The sequence below is a fragment of the Mauremys reevesii genome, linkage group 2 (genome assembly GCF_016161935.1).
Source record: "Mauremys reevesii isolate NIE-2019 linkage group 2, ASM1616193v1, whole genome shotgun sequence".
NCBI classification, from domain to species: domain Eukaryota; kingdom Metazoa; phylum Chordata; order Testudines; family Geoemydidae; genus Mauremys; species Mauremys reevesii.
In genome coordinates this window covers 15,809,747-15,831,077 of record NC_052624.1, presented here as the reverse complement: position 1 = coordinate 15,831,077, position 21,331 = coordinate 15,809,747, and the positions used below count along the sequence as shown (strand labels likewise).

General features: G+C 44.4%; 1 protein-coding gene across 1 annotated transcript in view; it reads left to right on the top strand.

Annotated features, from left to right (window-relative positions):
• Positions 1–21,331, top strand: part of RHEB (Ras homolog, mTORC1 binding) — a 56,915-nt gene that overhangs the window by 16,395 nt on the left and 19,189 nt on the right. The window contains exons 2-4 of the mRNA XM_039524137.1: positions 553–624; positions 13,318–13,385; positions 20,718–20,800. Of these exons, the coding sequence (XP_039380071.1) occupies positions 553–624; positions 13,318–13,385; positions 20,718–20,800 (223 nt within the window). The remainder of the gene's footprint in view (positions 1–552; positions 625–13,317; positions 13,386–20,717; positions 20,801–21,331) is intronic.

The following is a 21,331-nucleotide window of genomic DNA, read 5'->3' as shown; positions in this document are numbered from 1 at the left end:
GTCTATAATGTATAACTAAACTATTGTTGTATGTAAAGTAAATAAGGTTTTTAAAATGTTTTTAAGAAGCTTAATTTAAAATTAAATTAAAATGCAGAGCCCCCTGGACTGGTGGCCAGGACTTGGGCAGTGTGAGTGCCACTGAAAATCAGCTCACGTGCTGCCTTCGGCGCACGTGCCATAGGTTGCCTACCCCTGTTCTATACTATAAACTGGAGTGGGTGCTCTGACTATGCTAGGAAACAGAACCCTTGCTGAAAACAGCTTGTCAGACCTGTCTGTGCTAGTTTTTACATAACTTTTGGTACTGATTGAGAACAGGCTATTTAACTGGTACTTTCAGTAATAGGGTTCAGTAGCCAACTGTAACCAGGGTTTAAGCCACCACAGGTTTGTATGTTTATTTCATAAAAAAAACACATTCAACTTTGATTATTGTAATATCACTTTGTACTTGGTAGCAGACTCTTGCTCTAATGGCTTAATTAACTCATTGGAGTATGTTTCTGTACAGTGGCATTTAAACAAATATTTTTTTTGCTTCCTTTATAGGGAAATCTTCATTGACTATTCAGTTTGTGGAAGGCCAGTTTGTTGATTCATATGATCCAACCATAGAAAACAGTAAGTATCTTTAGGTAATTGAAGCTGCTTTCCAAGTGCTTCCCTATAAATTAAACTTGTCCTTTTTGCATAATCCCAAAAAAGGCTTTTCACATGGAATCATCATCCATATGAGGATTTTAATTTTAACTCTGAACCTTAACATGCACTGAACAGAGTAGCAGTGTTTGATAGAAAGCTGCTTTGCATATATTACAACTTGTAATATGCAAAAGGAACGAGATAGTATCTCTGGTTTGACTTCAAACACACAATGCAAGAAAACAATACTAAAATCTAATTTTAAAATATATCCTGGTCTTTGTCTTCTGATAGTAATATTGTACTCATTAATCATGTTACTCTCTTATGAATTGTAACTTCATTGGTACATCTTGATAATTATATCAGTGTGTTAAAGTCCCCAAAATTAATCCAGTTTGCTTTTAGTTATGCTGTTTGTTTTCTGCACTTCTGTTCGGATAATAGAAAATTTTAGTTTAAACACTAATTTCTAGTCATTCGCTTTCAGGTGTCCTATGCACTAGCATAATACTGCAAGGGGTCTTTCTCCAAAGATACATCTGTGCAAGTTTCTCATTCTAGCACAGAGGTGGACAAACTACAGCCCTCAGGACTGTCCTGCCCGGCCTTTGAGCTCCTGGCCAGGGAGGCTAGCCCCCGGCCCCTTCCCTGCTGTCCCCCCACCCTGCAGCCTCAGATCGCCGTGCTGCCAGTGCTCTGTGCGGCGGGGCTGAGAGCTCCTGCCAGGCAGCGCAGCAACGTGGCTGGCTCCTGCCGGGCTGCATGGCTGCCAGACATGCTGCTCTGAGCAGTATGGAAACAGGGCAGGAGGTCCCGGGGGCGGGGGGGGGGGCAGTCAGGGAGCGATTGGATGGGGTGGTCAGGGGACAGGGGTGTGGATAGGGGTCGGAGCAGTCAGGGGACAAGGAGCGGGGGGGTGGCATAGGGGGTGGGTCCTGGCGGGGCACTTGGGGGCAGGGAGTCCTGGGAAGGGATGGTCAGGGAACAAGGGGTGTGGGGGAGTTGGATGGGTGGGGTATTCTGAGAGGGACAGTCAGGGGGTGGGAAGTGGGAGGGTGCCAGGCTGTTTGGGGAGGCACAACCTTCCCTACCCGGCCCTCCATACAGTTTTGGAACCCCAATGTAGCCTTCAGGCCAAAAAGTTTGCCCACCCCTGTTCTAGCATCTTAGCTCCTTAGTACAGGACTGACTTTTTTTTAAATCCTTAAGAGCAGCGGTAGCAGGGTCCTTACTGTCCACTGAATTCCATCCCAGTGATGATAAATGCTACCTTCTTACAGTATCTGTACTTCACTTACTCTGCTCCAGCTCTTCTGCAGAGATTCAGGGATGTCATATCAGATACTCTTTCTCATAAATCTCTTTCCTTCCAGTCAGATCTGTTTAAATCATTGAGGGTTTCTCTGCACTTGGAAACTTAACAAAATAGTTACTCCAACAGTAGGCGAGTCCTGAATTTCTAGAGACTTGCTTCTGCTAATTGGCACTGTCAATAACTTATTTTGGAAAAACTCCCACCACGTGATTAAGATGGCCAATCAAAATTGGCAACATAAAAGATGGAAAAACAAAATCTCACAGAATAGGCTTTTTTTAAAATTAAAAACATAAGAATGGCCAAACTGGGTCAGACTAATGGTCCACCTTGACCAGTATCCTTACTTCCGACAGGGGCCGGTGCCAGATACTTCAGAAGGAATTAATAGAACAGGGCAATTATTGACTGATCCACCCTTTGTCATCCAGTTCCAGCTTCTTGTCGTCAGAGGCTTAGGAATACCCAGGGCATAGGATTGCGTCCCTGACCATCTTGTCTAATAGCAATTGATTGACCTATCCTCCCTGAGAATTGACTTATCATAGCACTTGGTAGCAATGCTGTCAAACATACTGTATTGGCACTCCTTCTAGGCATTGGAGTAGGCTTTTCTACAAAACATATGTAGTTGGTGTGTATTTCATAGTGAAGAACACTATTGTAGACTGAATTCACAAGTGGCCTCTGGATTGGGAAGCAGGCTGGATCTTCCCTAGGTGAGGAACACAAGAGTCTTCACCATAAAACGGAGCAGGAAGCTACTTGTCCTCTGCCAGTGCTATCTAGAGAAGGCTGTAAAAGCAAGGGACACTTTCTCCATTTCACGCTGGAGAAGGAGGCATCTTTATGCCTTTCCACTAGTCCCTCTGGTAGCTAAATTAATAGCAAAGCTCAAAGGTTTGAACTGAATAACTGTACGTATTTGGGCTTGAGTCACTCAGGTCAGTATCAGATTGTCTCTGAACCTCACATCTCCTTCTAACCAACTCACCAGTTTTATTTCTAACAGATCTATAGGTGTAGTGTTTCCAAAATGTGGCTCACGTGCTTCTGGCATCTTGAGGTGGGGGGTGCAGTAAGAGGGGAGAGAACTGCCAGAGAGGCCTACAATTCTAAGAGGGAAAAGAACTGTGGGATAATGTAAACAGGTGTGCATGAACCTCCTTTACTTGCTCCACACAAACTGCTCGACTAGTTAATCTTCAGGTTAAACTCAAAGAACTTAACTCCCGATAGCTATGTCAGGATGCTGCATGGTGTAATATGAACTAGTCAAAGATAGACCCATCTCTGAAGTTTGTCATCAAGTTCATGCAGGGCTTGACACTTCTAAACCTTCTCCCAGTAAAAGACACAGTTGTCAGCTATTGTGGCCCTGACAAAGCTGCTTGAAAGCTTTTGAACAGTTTTGTTCCTGTGAGCTCAAGTCTTACATGGAGGGCCTCTAGCCTGGTGGTAGTGAGAGGCTTGTGGAACAAGTGAGTTTCAGACCTGCATGACCCATCTTCATACTAAGCTTCCACTGGATATGGTTCTAGGGAGACAGTCATTTGATGTTCCTTAGACTTAACGAGTCTGTGAAACTGCCAGCATACTTTCCTGGTTCTCAACCTCACTCACTAAATCTTTTTTCTATATGCTAGGTATTAAAGAGTCTTCAAGGTTGTTTTGAAGTGCACTAAATCCCTTAAAGTCCAGCCAACTGTTTTTTATTTGACAACAGTTTGATGGACAATGCTGTTATCAAGAGGGCTCTCTGAATCTCATTATGCTATGAGCATGGTTGACCACAAACTGGGAGGCCATGTCAAAGCCCACTAGTTGGTGTTAGCTTTACTGTTACTGCTGAATTCTGCAAAGATGCCTTTTTTAGAGAAGTTCTTGCCTTGTAAATATTTTCTCCCGAGAAACAACTTTCAGGAATTTCTTTTCTGTCCCCCTCCTTTCTTCAGTGTGAAGGTAGGTTTTTTTTTTTTGACGTTTTTCTCTTTAAAGTATGTATCAGTCTCTAATTGGCCATGTGTGAGATGCAAAGCTCTCAAAGTGTAAACTGACTAGTATATTGAGAAGGTGGTGGTCTTACTCTGGTAGCATACAGTGGACCGCTGCTATTGCCCTGAAGGCTCAAACCTTTAAGAGAAGTAGTTCTTCAAGTGCTTATTCACGTCCATTCCACATTAGGTGTGCGTGCGCTGCGTGCACGAGTGTCAAACTTTTCCCTTAGCAGTACTCATCGGGCCAGCAGGACCCCAACCTGAGCGGCACCACTGCGCCATGCATATATACCCCTGCTGGCCTGATCCCCTCCAGTTCCTTCTTACTGTCCATGGACCGGTCCCATCCCCGCACCGACGCTCCTCTGTGCGGGAATCTACGGTGTCCAGACCACCTGCGCCATCGCCAAGCGAGAGAGCGGAGAAACCAGCACTGAGTCCGGTGCCACTCCAGGGTCAGCTGTCCGGGTCCGAGCTGGAAGCACAAGGAAGCGGAGCAGCTGCTGACCTCCTTGTCATCCCCGGATGAAGTAGTGGCAGGCACAGCGGTATCAGGACCTCCGCCAATAGACCACAGAGCCCACCAAGAGCTACTGCGTAAGGTTGCTCATAACTTGGGGTTACAGGCCAAAGAGATGGTGGAGCAGGAGGACCCCATGGTGGACATCTTGAGCCCAGAGGGTCCATCCAGTATAGCGCTTCCGCTTATTAAGACCATACAGTCGAACTAAAGACTATATGGCAGGCCCCAGCCTCCAGCGCCCCAACAGCCAAAGGTGTGGAATGCAAGTACTTTGCCCCATCAAAGGAGTACGACTTCTTGTTTTGCCACCCAAACCCATGTTCCCTGGTAGTCTCAGCGGTAAATGAGAAAGGGGCCGGGGCCTGCTGCCCATGGCGCTCTAAGGCCAAGGAAGCGAAGCCCCTGGACCTGTTTGGCAGGAGGGTGTATTCCTCAGGGGGCCTCCAGTTGAGGATTGCTAACCAACAGGCCATCCTCAACGGGCATAACTTCAACTCCTGGGCAGCTGTGGGGAAGTTTAAGGACAGCCTCCTGCAGAGTTCCCAACAGGAGTTTACGGTGCTGGTGAATGAAGGCAAGGCCGTAGTGAAGACCTCTCTTCAAGCATCCTTGGATTTGGCGGATGCGGCAGCCAGGACAGTCGCGTCTGGCATGGTCATGTGACGCTCAGCTTGGCTGCAGGAGTCAGGTCTGTTGCCTGAGGTCGAGAACTCGCTCCAGGACCTCCCCTTGAAGGGTCCGGGCTCTTTTCGGACCAGATGGATGCAGAGCTGCATAGACTCGAGGACCACACTCAAGTTGCTGGGTATGCACACCCCAATGACCCAAAGGAAGCCCTTCAAGATGCATCCGTCTCCTCTGCGTCACTACCAACCTCGTCCTAGGCAGGAGCCCTACTGCAAGCGAAATGGGGATGACAGGAGGTGGCGCAATAATAATAGCCCGACCCTAAACCAGGCTTTTGAAGGTGCACTCGAGGACAGCATACTAGACCAATCACCGGATCCATCCTCTTGTTTCCTGGACTGCCTATCCCGCTTCTCCTGTGCATTGCCCAGTATTACGTCGGACCGCTGGGTGTTACGCACGGTGCCGAGCGGTTACAGGCTGCAGTTCTTCCTGCCTACCTCCCACCCCCTTCAGGGACCCTTCTCATGAGCACCTTCTGGAAAAGGAGGTTGGCATGCTCCTAGAGGCTGGGGTGGTACAGTTGGTACCAAAGGACCTAAGAGGGAAGGGGTTCTATTCCTGCTATTTCCTCATTCCCAAGGCCAAAGGAGGCCTTTGACCCATTCTGGACCTGTGCAGGCTCAACAAGTTCCTGGTCAAGGCCCAGTGCCACATGGTCTCTCTTGGCACCATCGTCCCTTCCCTGGATCCGGGGGACTGGTACGCTGCCCTCAACATGAAGGACACATACTTTCATATCGCCATCCACTCGGCACATCGCCGATTCCTGTGCTTCACTGTGAACCAAGAACATTACCAGTTCACAGTTCTCCCGGTTGGCCTAGCTACGACCCCACGGGTGTTCACAAAATGCATGGCAGTGGTGGCAGCCTTCTTATAGAGGCAGAGGGTTGGAGTTTACCCATACCTCGACAACTGGCTCCTCGTGGGTCGGTCCGAAGAGGAGGTTTGGTCCCATGTGCAAGTGGCCCTGAGACTATTCCACACGCTGGGGCTCCTGGTCAACATCTCCAAGTCCACACTCATTCCCATGCAGAGAGTGGAATTCATAGGGGTGGTCCTAGATGTGATACTGGGAGGCTCGCTTTTGCCTGTACCACAATTCCTGGCCTTCCAGCAAGCAGTGAACTCCCTGTGCCAGTTTCCCACTACAACGGCCAGATGCTGCCTGAGGCTTCTGGGCCACATGGCAGCATGGACACGTGGTCAAGCATGCCAGACTGAAACTCAGGATGCTGCAGGCTTGGCTCACCTGTGTATACCATACAGGCAGGGACCCCCTGGACTTGGTGACAGCCCCAAGGGAAGTGTTGGACTCCCTACAGTGGTGGCTGTCCCAGACCGTGGTTTGCGAAGGCATCCCCTTTGCTGCACAACAGCCAGACCTGATGCTTGTGACGGATGCGTCAGACCTCGGATGGGGTGCTCACTTAGGAGGACTCAGGGCTTGTGGTCGGGAGTGGAGCGGTCGCACCATATTGATGTGAAGGAGCTCGGGGCGGTGTGTTTAGCCTGCCAGACCTTTCATGCCACTTTGAGTGGTCACAGCATGACAGTTCTGACAGACAAAACGACTGCCATGTTTTACATAAACACAAGCAGGGCGGAGCCCGCTTCTTGCCGCTCTCCCACAAGGTTCTTCTCCTCTGGAACTTCTGCATAGCCCACGCCATTCACCACGAGGCGCACATCTCCCGGGGGTGTGGAACAAACTAGCAGACCACCTCAGCAGGTTGTACCGCATGCACGAGTGGACGCTCAAGAGTGGACGTCGTGTATTCACTTTTCCGCAAGTGGGAGTTTCCCCGGGTAGACTTGTTTGCCGCCAGGGGCAACATCTAGTGCCTGCAGTTCTGCTCGTTTCACGGCCGCAGCCCGGGCTCAAAGCAGATGTGTTCGTGATCCCGTGAGGAGGGGGAATTAAAATAGTCTTCTCCTCCCCCTCCCCCCACCCCGCTTCCTCTGGTGCATAAGGTCCTGCTCAAGGTGCGCAGGGACGGGGTGGCGGTCATCCTCCTCGGCCTGGCCCTGCCAGCACTGGTTCACCACGCTCCTGGAGCTATCGGTGGAAGCCCCAGTAACCCTGCCCCTACACGGGGACCTCATTATGCAGGACGGAGGGCGGCTCCTCCACCCAAACCTGCAATCACTGCATCTGACTGTGTGGAAGCTCTGTGGCTGAACGCTTTGGAGAGCCAGTGCTCCCTCCCTGTGCAGCAGGTTCTACTTGGTAGTAGGAAGCCCTCTACCAGGGCGACTTACCTGGCCAAGTGGAAAAGGTTCTCATGCTGGTGTGGGCCCCAACAGGTCCAGCCACGCCAGGCTCCGGTGCCCACCATTCTAGAGTACCTACTGCACCTCAAGCAGCAGAGGCTGGCCCTGTCCTCGATCAGGGTGCATCTGGCGGCCATCTCCATTTTCCACCCGGGGTTTTCAGGGGGCTTGGTGTTCTCCCACCCTGTGGTGGGGCGGTTCCTTAAAGGACTGGAGAGGGTGTTCCCTTACACCCCCCAGTTCCCCCCATGGAATCTCAACTTAGTCCTTTCTAAGCTCATGGGGGAGGCCCCCGTTCGAGCCCCTCGCTACCTGCTCCCTCCTCCATCTTTCCTGGAAGGTGGAATTCCTGGTGGCCATTACCTCTGACAGAAGGGTATCTGAGCTGAGGGCACTCACCTCAAAGCCGCCATATACAGTATTTCATAAAGACAAGGTGCAGCTCTGCCCACACCCCAAGTTCCTCCCAAAGGTTGTCTCACAATTCCATCTAGGCCAGGACATTGTCTGCCAATGTTTTTTTCCCAAACCCCATGCAGACACTAGTCACCGCAGTATGCACTCCCTGGATGTCCGCCGAGCTTTGACGTTCTACTTGGAGTACACCAAGCCCTTTCGTAAATCCACACAGCTGTTTGTGGCCGTGGTGGAAAGGATAAGGGGCCTCCTGGTGTCGGCGCAGCGAATCGCCTCCTGGATTACAGACTGCATTTGTGCGTGTTATGACCTCGCAGGTGTTCCAGCCCCGGCGGTCACGGCCCACTCGACCAGGGCGCAAGCAGCTTCAGCAGCTTTCCTGCCACAGGTCCCGGTCCAGGAGATCTGCAGACTATGCAGTCAACCAGCAGGCTCGAGAGGAGACAGTGGTTGGCGTGGTGGTCCTCCGATCAATTGCTCCGTGATTCCTACCCTCCTCCGAAGGTAAGCTTGTGATTCACCTAATGTGGAATGGATGTGAACAAGCACTTGAAGAAGAAAAAACGATTACCTATCTTTTTGTAACTGCTGTTCTTCGAGATGTGTTGTTCACATCCATTCCACCACCTGCCGTCCTACCCCTCTGTCAGAGTTGCCGGCAAGAAGGAACTGGAGGGGGTTGGGCCAGCGGGGTTATATATGCATGGCGCAGTGGCGCTGCTCAGGCTGGGGCCCAACTGGCCCGACAGGTACTGCTAAGGGAAAAGTTTCCGACGCTTGTGCACGTAGCGCGCGCACACACCTAATGTGGAATGGACATGAACAACACATCTCGAAGAACAACAGTTACGAAAAGGTAAGTAACCGTTTTTTTCATCTTGTCCTCTGGAGCTAAGGCTGTAGATTGGGTGTCTTAAGATATTTTCCTTTTATTAGTGATCTAGTAAAAAAAACCTGCCAAATCTAAAAACAATTCTTTTTTGTGACCAGACTAGTGTCTCAAATCTGTCCTCTTGTCTTGTCAGTTACTGATGAAACTTCTTAAAAGGCAGTGTATTTGCGTTACTATCTAAGCTGTTTTAAAAATGGAAATTCTTGAATATGCATTTCTGATCACTAAATCTTATTTTGAAGATCTCTCATTGCATACTTCTGTTTAAGTGAGAAGCACAAGACAGTGGGAAACATGAAAGCAATTCAGTTTTTCTGTTCCTTCAGAATCTATGTAGTTTTCTCAGGTCTGCAGTGAATAATAGTGGCTAAAGTGGTGGGGAATTCAAATGCTGTGCCTGGGGGAGGGTTCGCATTTCTCCAGAATGTTTAGTAACAAACTATAAAACGTTTGACCTGAATCTACTGCCAGAATCTCTGCTGTAATGTCACAGAAGTAAATGAACTGTAAGCTAAAGAAACAATATAGCTTTTATTGCCCTCTAGATATCTTTGTTTGCAGTAACTTCTTACCTTGTTATCAGTTTCTTTACATTTAACAACTTAAGGTATTCTTGTACTACACATAAGTGTATCAGGACTTCGGAATGATTCACCTTTGCCAAATGCCGTATACAAAACAGTTCAACATCTGAGGCTTTTTTTATGCTACTTCAAATTTTACTGCTCTCATGGGTCTAGTCTTTAAAATTTCTCCCAAACTTTGCTTTTAATTCAAATTACTTAGGCACAGAGCTGTAGTTTAGTTTTGAAAATGCACATAACCATTAATGAGAGCTCTTAATAAAGCTGCGTAACAAACTATAAAGTCAGGCTGCTCTTAAGGCATAAGACACAATTCATCCCATCAGTTTGCCTTTTTAAACTGTGGAACTCAGTTTTGTTTCTAGAAGTGTGTGAGAAATCTCTGATGCAGGGAAATGAGGAAATGTTATCAGTTAGCTCACATTGACTTGGTAAGCATAGATCTTTAGTTCTTCTCTTTTTATTGACAAGCAGGTAGGGACAAAATCAGAAAGGCTAAAACATGAAATGAGTTACACCTAGCAAGAGACATACGAAGGCAATAAGATTCTTTAAATACACTAGGAGCAAGAGAAAGATGAAGGAAAGTGTAGTTCCCCTATGTGTAGGTCTGTATAGTGGGGAAGAAGATCTAATAACTGACATCAAGAAGGCGGAAATGTTAATGCCTATTTTTCCTTCAGTCTTCACTAAAAAGATAAATGGTAACCAGTTACCCAACACAATTAATATTAACAACATGGGGGAAGGAACAAGCTAAAGATAATATGATGCGTTTGATGTATTCAGGTTAGCAGGTCTTGAGGAAATTCATCCTCAGGTACTTAAGAAGCTAGCTGAAGCAATTGTGGAACCTTTAGCAATTATCTTTGAGAACTCTTGGGACCTTACCTATCCTCTGTAAGACTGGAGATAGGTGTTATGTTTGCCTATCTTTAAAAGAGGAACAAAGAGGACCTGGGCCAATCAGCTTAATGTCAATACCTGGAAAAATACTGGAATGAATTATTCAACAGTTAATTTGTATGCACCTCGAGGATAGGGTTATAAGAAACAGCCAGCATGGGTGTATCAAGAAGAAATTGTGCCAAATCAACCTGATTTTTTTGACAGGGTTAATAACCCAGTGGATGGTGGGCAGGGGGAGAACAGTAGATGTGATACATCTTTATTTTTAGTAAGGCTTTTGACAGTCCCACAGGACATTCTCATCACGAAGTTAGGGAAATGTGGTCTAGATAAAATGGATGCATAACTGATTGAAAGACCATATCCAGAGTAGTTATCAGTCACCCGACAGGGAGGGTATACCTAGTCCTGGGTCTGGTACAAGTGCTAGTTGGTATTTCAGTTAATGACTTGTATAATGGAGTGGCGAGTATGCATATAAAATTTTGCAGATGACACCAAACGGGGGTGATTGCACTTCGGAGGATAGGAGAATTCAAAACGACCGTGACAAATTAAAGAATTGGTCTGAAATAACAAGATGAAATTTGGTAAAGATAAGTGCCAAGTACTACACTTAAGAAAAAATTAAAAGCACAATTACAAAATGTGGGGAATAATTGGGTAGAAATAGTACTGTGGGAAAAGATCTGGAGGTTACAGTGGATCACAAATTGAATGAGTCAACAATGTGATGCAGTTGTGTGAAAGGCTGATATCATTCTGGGATGTATTAACAGGAATTTTGTAAATTAGGTGGTGGTGTGGGGGAGGGGGGGGTGCTTGTCTGGTTTTACTTGGTACTAGTGAGGTTTCAGCTGGAGTACTGTCCAGTTCTGGGCACCAGACTTTAAGAAAGATATAGATAAATTGGAGTCCAGAGGAGAGCAACAAAAAAATAAAAGGTTTAGAAAAACTATGAAAAAAGGTTAAATAAAACTGGGCATGTTTTGTCCTCAGAAAATAAGACTGAGAGGGGACCTGATAGAGCCTTCAAATATTTTAGGGACTGTGGGGCAGCTGGAGCCACCTTATGATCATGTTGTATCCGAATTTGCATAATTGCGGGGCGCATTATAGCAGGGTTTCCCTGTAATATCCCCTTCCAGTTTCTGGACCTCTTAAATATTTCTGTTAATATGGCCTTTTTGTCTAAAGGGCTTGTTTTTCCATCTTACTAACTTGACTCAAGAACCTTGCAAATTGTGACTTTGCTCATTAACACTTTTTGAGGTGGTAGTGTGTTTTCATCAACACCCCCTAATACTTTTTCATATAGAGCAAGAATATAACTGCTGTAATTTTTTAACCTGGAGTTCTTCATTCCAAAAGAGAGCACTAGAATAGTACAGGGCATGGTATAAACTTATTGAGGCACACACCGGTAACTTATCCAGACAGATACCTCCAATTATAAACATGTCAAAAGGCAGACCTGCGCCCTTTATCAGAGGCTATATCTACTCATTATTTATTAGCTGGTTGAGGCTTTGTCCAGGTAGCCCCAGTCTCTACAATACTCATACTATGCTATGCATTTGGAGGTTACCTAGTAGGATTAGTTAGTATGAGCAGGGTTTTATGTCATATACTAACTACTTGACCTAAATTCCTCAATAGGGTGCTTAGATTCTTCAGCTGTCCAGTACCCTTATTGGCAATTCTGCAGTGGCTTTGGATAGATAAACCTCCAAGTTTCTCAAAACACAAAAATGAATAATAGTCTTTGCAGTGTTCATTGTTTAGTTCAAGGGAAAGCACAAACATTAATACTGAAAGTTATCACCTTCAATGCACTGCAAAAGTTTATATTGGCAGAGGGAGAGAGACTGCATTGTGGAGATGTCAACGGGGAAGCTAGAAGTTTTGGACTGCCAAAACATTTGCCCACTGGCAGGCAAGTCAGGAAATGTATGATTAGCACATTAGCTTAATGTTCTTGCTAAAACATTCAGCACTAAAATAGTTAATGTTAAGGTGATTGTTTGTTTGTGACTTTCATCCTTTCATGAAATCTATGCTGCTTTAAACACTAGAGGACCTAAGTCAAAATTTCAGTCCATAACATTGTAATAACCCTAGAGGCATATCAAGAGTGTTTAAAGCTAGGGTGTACATTTGGAAAGTACAAAGACTAACCACCTGGGCCAAAACAAAAAGCTTTGAAATTGGCTCCTTATGTTCTCAGCATGAATGTGGTAGTAAAATACTATAGGCAACTAGCTTATATTACACTTAATATAACATTACTATGCTAATATACACTCACAAAAGCAAAAAAAAAAAATTGAGTTGTGGCTTCCAGATAATCCTCTGCTTATAATGTGCGTTGGCATTTCTTGAAATATAGTAAGATAATAGTGTTTTGATTTCCTCTAATAGTACTGAATGTACTTCCTGATTAAGAACTGAATGTGCTGCAATAAATGCAGCAAGTTAAAAATAGTGGTGTGACAGCCTCAAGTCAGAATTTCAGTGGTCCTGTGTGCACAGTTTGTTCACAATAAATCGCTATTTTTAATTCCATCATGCTAAAAAATTCTTGGTGTTTTGCTTCATTGTGGGTATTCAGATGAGGAAACCTGGATTTAGAGAATGGTTTTGAAACTGAAGACCCCATGTTAAATCTTAACGAACTTTGACGTTGACTTACATTCAGGTAACTCTTAATGTGAAAATCCAATTAGGTCTACAATTTGACCACTAGTTTTTATCTATTTGAAAAGTCTACAGTCTTAAAGTGCTTTAAATGTAAAGAAATAACACTTACGAGAAATTCTGCATCCAGTGTGTGCAATTCCAATTTTCAGAAGTTTTAAATTATTAATTAACATTAATGTTCAGTGTATGCAATATACTGACTGTATACAGAGCACCCCAATTTAGTCTTTCACTCCTGCTTGAAAAACTTAAACTTCAGATTGTTCCACTAGAGTTCTCGCCACTAATTTCTGGTCTGATCTCAGTAGACCTTGAGTATAAAGCTATTCAGTTTTAATTCTGAAGTGCATTTCTCTTGTTTCCTCTAGCTTTTACAAAACTGATCACAGTAAATGGGCAAGAATATCATCTTCAGCTAGTAGACACAGCTGGCCAAGTAAGTGATCTTTGTTGTCTGAACCATTCCTTCAAAGTGAAGGCAACATGTGTTACTGCTACTCCTGTAGGATTAAGTTGGTATTGTCCTGTGTTGAGCAAAACACCACAATTGATATATTTGAATAAAGGGGGTCTGAAGGCTTTTACAGTTCACTTACTAAACTAATATTTGCTCATTTAGCAGTAATTGAATTAACTTCCAACAGTGATACTGTCAAGTAGTTTAGTCCCCCAAAATTAGTAGAAATGTGTTCAGATTGTTTGGGATTAATAGGGGCTATTAAGCATTGCTAAAGCAGTGTACTATAGTGGGTTTTTTTATAAACTAGTGTTTGGAAAGTGAATTTGGCTACATCAAACAAAATACAAGAAATAAGATTACGTTGATTGAGTCATGGTAAAATTTAATGTGTCTTTTAATGTAATGTGCTAGTAATGTCTATTAGCGTTCTTGTCTGCGTTCCTTTAATACAGAAGGGCTAATCTGATAGAACCTATTATTGCAGACTCCAAGAACCAACTGCCATAGGCTATGCATAACCAAAATGAAGGTGGGACCTATTTCCCAGGGATTCAGAATGTGACTGCAGATGCACTCAGCAGGCACTTCTTCTTCCAAGACCACAAGTGGGAAATGGACCCCAACATATTACACCACATATTCCATCAGTAGGGCACCCCTCAGACTTGTTTGCCACAGAGTCAAACAAGAAATGCACCCACTTTGGCTCAAGGGGTGGACTGGGTCACCATTCCTTGAGGGATTGCTTTTCACCTTTAGTGGTCATCAGCCCTACTGTATGCATTTCTACCAACTCCCTTGATAGCCAAAGCTATGCTCTAAATAAAGAATCATTCTAGTAGTTCCAACCTGGCCCAGGCAAATTTGGTTTCCTTACCTGATACAGCTGTTTGCTCTCAGATTACTCTCCATGCTGGTCCTGATCTCTCCCAGGAGGGCAGGAAGATGAAGCATCATGAGATTGGGATGAAACATTTAGAGCATAGTTGGTCGATGGCTCACAGGATTAGAGACAGCCTGCTCAGAGACGTAAAGAGTGCTAATACACAGCAAGAAACAATCTACTCATTACCCATATTCTCAAAAATGGACACAGTTTGTCAGCTGTTATGACTGTAGACAGATTCCACCAATGACCATGTCACTTCCAGATACTGGAATCTGCCCTAACTCTGAAAACCTCGCGTCTATCAATTGAGCTCTATACCTGCCACCTGGCAACCATCATGGCTTTCCACCCCCAATAAAGGTTTATTCTAAGTTTGCCTATCTGACCACAGTGAGATTCCTTAGAGGACTGGGAAACCACCAATCCAACATTCTACTCCAATATGAGACCTTAATCTGGTCCTCAAATGCCTCACAAGACTGCCCTTTGAACCTTTGGCTACCTGTTCACTGCTCCATTTGTCAGTGAAGACAGCGTTCCTGATAACCATTACATCAGCGCGACACATTGAGAAATCGAGGCCCAGATGTCATGCGCGCCCACCCCCAGTGAGTTTTAAGGATAAGGTCATGTGCGCCCCCCCCCCCCCCAAATTCTTACCTAAGGTTTCTTCCAAGTTGCATCTCAGTCAGACCATTCACATGCCTGGTTTCCACCCCAAAGCGAATTTAAATCTCCAGGATGCACTGTTGCAGACCCAGGATGTCAGGAGAGCTCTGGCCTTTTATCTAGACAAAGACCGTTGGAGAGACTCACAAGTTAATCGTTCGCTAGCAAATAGGTCAAAAGGGTCAGCAGTCTCTCACCAGAGATTTTCCAATTGGCTATCAGGCTGCATTAACTCTTGTTACCGGTCTCGCAACATTCAACCACTTTTGGTTATAAGCATCCATTCTACAAGGGTTTCTTGCCACTTCTACGGCCTTTCTCAAAAATGTGCCGATTATTGAAATCTGTAAAGCTGCTACTTGGGTATCTATATTCATAAACAAACTAGGGAAATACAACCTAGATAGAGCTACTAAAGTTGGGTGCATAGCTGGTTGGGAAAACTGTTCCCAGAGAATAGTTATCAGGTTCATAGTACAGCTGAAAGAGCATATCAAGTGGGGTCCTGCGGGGATCAGTTCTGGGTCTGGTTCTGTTCAATATTGTCATCTGTGATTTAAATAATGGCAAAGAGTACACTTACAAAATTTCCAGATAATCCCAATCTGAGCGTATTCGCAAGTGCTTTGGAGGGTAGGATTAAAATTAAAAATGATCTGGACAAACTGAAGAAATGGTATGAAGTAAATAGGATGAAAATCAATAAGGACAAATGCAAAGTGCTCCACTTAGGAAGGAACAATCAGTTGCACACATACAAAATGGGAAATGACTGCCTAGGAAGGAGTACTGCGGAAAGGGATCTGGGGGTCATAGTGGACCAGAAACTAAATATGAGTCAATAGTGTAACGCTGTTGTAAAAAAAAGCAAACATCATTCTTGGATGTATTAGCAGGAGTTGTAAGACAGACATGAGAAGTAATTCTTTCGCTCTATTCCATGCTGATTAGGTCTCAACTGGAGTATTGTGTCCAGTTCTGGGTGACACATTTCAGGAAAGATGTGGACAAATTGGAGAAAGTCCAGAAAAGAGCAACAAAAATGATAGGTTTAGAAAACATTACACATGAGGGAAGATCGGAAAAAATTGGGTTTGTTTCGTCTAGGAAAAGGGAAGACTGAGAGGGGACATAGTTTTCAAGTACATAAAAGGTGGTTACAAGGAGGAGGGAAAATAATTGTTCTTAACCTCTGAGGATAGGGTAAGAAGCAATGGATTTAAATTGCAGCAAGGGAGGTTTAGGTTGAACATTAGGAAAAACTTTCTGTCAGAGTGGTTAAGCACTGGAATAAATTGCCTAGGGAAGTTGTAGAATTTCTGTCTAACCTGCTCTTAAAAATCTCCAGTGATGAATACATATCAGGAATGGTCTAGATCAGTGCTTCTCAACCCATGAGCTGCTTGTGGCCCAATCAGCACAACTGCATCCCATGTGACACCCTCAGGGCCATACAGGCATGTATATTGTGTGAATGCAGCCTACATAATTCATGGAGAGCTGCATATGTGGCCCACAATGGTAAATAGGAGTGAACCACTGATCTAGATAATACTTAGTCCTGCTGAGTGGAGGAACTGGACTAAAAGACTTCTCAAGGTCTCTTCCAGCCTTATGACTCATGATTCTATGTATACATTTACCAAATGCTATGCAGTAACTCATGACTCTGCCTCTGATACTGTGTTTGGATCAGCTATGCTTTCCTTTCTACTGGATTTGACTCCGAAATCCCCACCACCACCACCACCTTAGAGGCAGTACTTGGTAGTCACCTTAAGTGGAGCACTGACAGGGACGCTACTGGAAGAAGAAATAGTTACTCACTATGGGTATGGCTACACTTACGGTTTGCAGCGCTGGTAGTTTGCAGCGCTGGTCATCCAGCTGTGTAGGAGCAGCACTGGTGTGTGGCCACACTCACAGCTACCAGCGCTGGTGTGTGGCCACATTTGCAGCATTTGCAGCGCTGTTGGGAGTGCTGCATTATGGGCAGCTATCCCAGCATTCAAGTGCACCAACGTGCTTTTCAAAAGAGGGGGGTGGAGGGTGGTGTACTGTGACAGGGAGTGGGGAAGATAGAGTGGATTTTTGGAGCCAACACTGTGTGTTAGCTTCCTGGATTGGAAAAATCACAAAATGTTCATGAGCCCTTAGTCTTAACTCTAATTGCAAACAGCCTGCCTCCAACACAGACTGCCCCTGTTTCACTCTCCCCCCTGTGGTGTACTGTGACAGGGGGAAGAGAGAGATTGGAAAAAAAAAAAAAAATTTGCGAACCCCTAACAGCCTGCAATCCAACACTGTTCCTGCCTCCATTTGATCGCTCACAGCCAGGTATAGATAGCTCTGTTTGCTGTGATCAGTGTTGTTTTTTTTTTTATAGATAAGCAGTTTCGCGGAGCTCGACCTCGCTCGCTGTTTCATTCACTCTGCCTGCCTGCCTCTCATTTGATTGTTTACAGCCAGGTACAGAGCGGACTCCGATCGAGCTCATTTCACAACAAAACAAAGAGAGGCTGCATAACAAAACAAAGAGAGTAATTTATAAAAGCATTCTGGGATACACCTTATTCCCTGGAGGCCAATCACAGCGCTGGTGTGTGGCTACTAAGTGCAGCGCTGGTGGAGGCTTTCCAGCGCTGCAAATCGCCAGTGTAGCCATAGCCTCTGTGCAGTAACTGTGGTTCTTTAAGATGTGTCCCTATGAATGCTCCTCTACCTGTCCTTCCCCTCTGCTTCAGAGTTCTCTGCTATGGGACTTTGTGGTAGAGAAGGAACTGAGGGCAGTTCTCCGCACAGTACTACATAACAGCTCAGGGCATGAGACTGCCTAACACGCACATGAGGGTTGAACAGAGACTGCTATGAGAAATCTCCAATCAAAGGTGCAGGGAGAGTTAGTGCACCTAGAGTGTAGCACCCATAAGGAGTTGCATCTAAAAGAATATGCTATGCTGGCCAAATGGCACTTCCCCACACCTTGCTGTCTTTTGGAGTGGTGTTGAACTGTATAATGCAGGCTAGTGGACCAAACATCCTGATTTTTGGTCATTTGTGTCAGGAGCTGGGTAGCTACCTTTCCTTCTCTTGCAAATTGTAATGTTTGCAGAAATCAGAACCCGCTTTCCCAAGAACATTAATTCAGTCTAAGAACACTTCAACCTCCCTGGCCACACAATAGCAGATCTTAAGGTGGCCGTCCTGCAGCAAAAAAACTTTAGGACCAGACTTCAAAGAGAAACTGCTGAGCTCCAGTTCATCTGCAAATTTGACACCGTCAGCTCAGGATTAAACAAAGACTGAATGGCTTGCCAATTACAGAACCAGTTTCTCCTCCCTTGGTTTTCACACCTCAACTGCTAGAACAGGACCTCATCCTCCCTGATTGATCTAACCTCGTTATCTCTAGCTTGCTTCTTGCTTGCTTATATATATCTGCCCCTGGAAATTTCCACTACTTGCATCCGAAGAAGTGGGTATTCACCCACGAAAGCTCATGCTGCAAAACGTCTGTTAGTCTATAAGGTGCCACAGGATTCTTTGCTGCTTCTCAGTCTAAAAAGAATACCATAACTCAACCAATTCCCCAGCCAACACAACCTTAAACAGAGTTCATTCTCAAGGTTGAGGTTCAATTTCAGTATCACACAGCTGAAACTAATTCTTAACTAAAATAGCATTGTCTCATCAGTGGTTATTTTTAAATCTTTCTTTCCCATGGATTGTCTTTGTTTTCTTTGTTGGCTTCAGTGGATTGGAGGGGAGAGATCTTGTGAGTAGATGTCGAAAAGCACTGTAAATGCATTAGAACAAGCTTTGCTCAGTTTTGTTTACTTGCCCAATAGACCATGGGGGCTGCTTAAATGGATACATATAATGTAGCAAAGATTATAGGAATAACTACTTTAGGTGTAAAGTGATTTCTGTGAATCTAATTACTGGGCCACATTATGTTGTTAGTTGGCAACATAACATTCGTAAATGTTAAATGTATAATTCCAACATAAGAATGGCCATACTAGGTCAGATCAGAGGTCCATCCAGCCCAGTTTCCTGTCTGCCAACAGTGGCCAATGCCAGGTGCCCCAGAGAGAGTGAACCTAACAGGTAATGATCAAGTGATCTCTCTCCTGCCATCCATCTCCACCCTCTGACAAACAGAGGCTAGGGACACCATTCCTTACCCATCCTGCCTAATAGCCGTTAATGGATTTCACATTCCAAAAAGCATCTCTAACAAGCAAATAACAGCCAAGCAGACAGTTGTGAAAGTGTGAATTAGTTGTTATCTCAACCCTTTCTATCTCAGTACAGCACAGGATTTGATACTGAAACCTGTAAAGCTGGAGGAGTGAAGTGATGGGTTGATGGGAGTACTGTGAAAACAAGAGCTTGGTTAAGAGGTACTAGAGCAGGGGTTGGCAACCTTTCAGAAGTGGTGTGCCAAGTCTTCATTTATTCACTCTAATTGAAGGTTTCGCGTGCCAGTAATATATTTTAACATTTTTAGAAGGTCTCTTTCTATAAGTCTATAATATATAACTAAATTATTGTTGTATGTCAAGCAAATAAGGTTTTTAAAATGTTTAAGAAGCTTCATTTAAAATTAAATTAAAATGCAGAGCCCCCCCAGATCAGTGGGCAGGACTGGGCAGTGTGAGTGCCACTGAAAATCAGCTTGTGTGCCGCCTTTGGCACGTGTGCCATAGGTTGCCTACCCCTGTACTAGAGGTTGAGGGACAGGTGGTGATAATTGTTACCAAAGCTATTCCAATTGATAGAAGTCCTGTGGAATGTCAAGTACAGTCTAATGCTTAGTTTGCACATCCACCATCTGTTTCTTGCACATGCTATAAAAGTGATCCAAGTCATTTACTTTAGTCAGCAACCAAGTTGCACATTTATCTGATATTCGAGCAGTGGTGGGGCTTTGCCACACATTAGAGCTGAATATGAAGCACAAGCAAAGACAAGTTCTGTCTAGCTTCACCTTGCTAGAAAGTTGTGAAGTTGGGGGAGGACTAGATAAGGGTCCTTTCCCACTTGCTCATTAGGAAAGGGGGAAGGTTCCCCTGCGTTATATAGGCTGGTGACATATGAACGTGAACAGTTTGAGCAATTGGATAAACTGATGAGATAGTGGTCTTAAACTAAACTTTTTAAATCTAGCATCAGAACAACATCTATATAGAATTTACAGGTGGTCAAAAATTTTCCAAGATTTCTATTTTTTAGAAATGTTGAGTGGGGGGGGTAGGGAACATACATGAAACTAAGCATTTTGATATCAAAGCATTCCATTCTGACACTTTTGGAGTAAAATGTTTTATCTTGAATTTTATTTTACAGTATAAGAAAATGTCAAAATGTGTTTTGTTTCAATTTTGACCTGAAACAATCTTCTTGATTTCATTTTGTGGGAAATTTTGAAATTCTTTGTTTTTGTTTAGCATATATTGTGTGTGGGGAGGGTAGGGGGGGGAAATCTGCAGCTTCTTACCCCTAGCTTTCTTAACTTTTTTTTCTGGGCATCCCATGTAATCCTTAAGGAACAGGCAGCCTCCACCATGCCTGCTATGGAGTCTGATTCACCTGTATTGACATTGTTTTAAATCTTTACAAATGGTGGTCTTGCAATTCACGTCTTATAAATACGGTCAGTGTATAAAACTGCTGGTAATCTGCTGTAAGTAAGATTCTCTCTTGTAGCAATAACCATTTTTAAAAATACCATTTTCCTTCCACAGGATGAATACTCCATATTTCCTCAGACATACTCCATAGACATTAATGGCTACATTCTCGTTTATTCAGTCACATCAATAAAAAGGTAATAGAGTTCTTCTGTGTATGTATTCTTATGAGTACGCTGCTGATCTGAGATTTATGTGGCTTCAATCCCTGGCTCTGCCACAGACTCCCTGTATGCCCTCACAATTCTTTAATCTCTGCCTCCATTTCCCATCAGTAAAATGGGAATAACAGTTCTCCTCACAATAGCATTTGATCTTTACTGTACCTAAGCAGCTTGCAAAATACAGTGGTTGGGGGAGAGTAAAGAGAGAATCCATATTCAAATGTATTGGTTATGAACTTTGAGTAAAAAGATGATCAAGCTTAAGTATTCCTAGTGCTGCTCATTGTGGTGTATATGAGTACAAAGAGGCATAAATAAACTGAAACATGACCTAAAATAGTAAGGGCACTACATGTTTTCTGACTTTTCTCCTTGGGTCAGAAATCATGGGAACATAAGAACCATATTATTGTTTCTCTTTCCTCTTAGCCGTATAAACTTAGGCTGTGTCTACACTACAGCTTATTTTGGCATAGCTTATGTCGCTCACTAGGGTGACTAAAT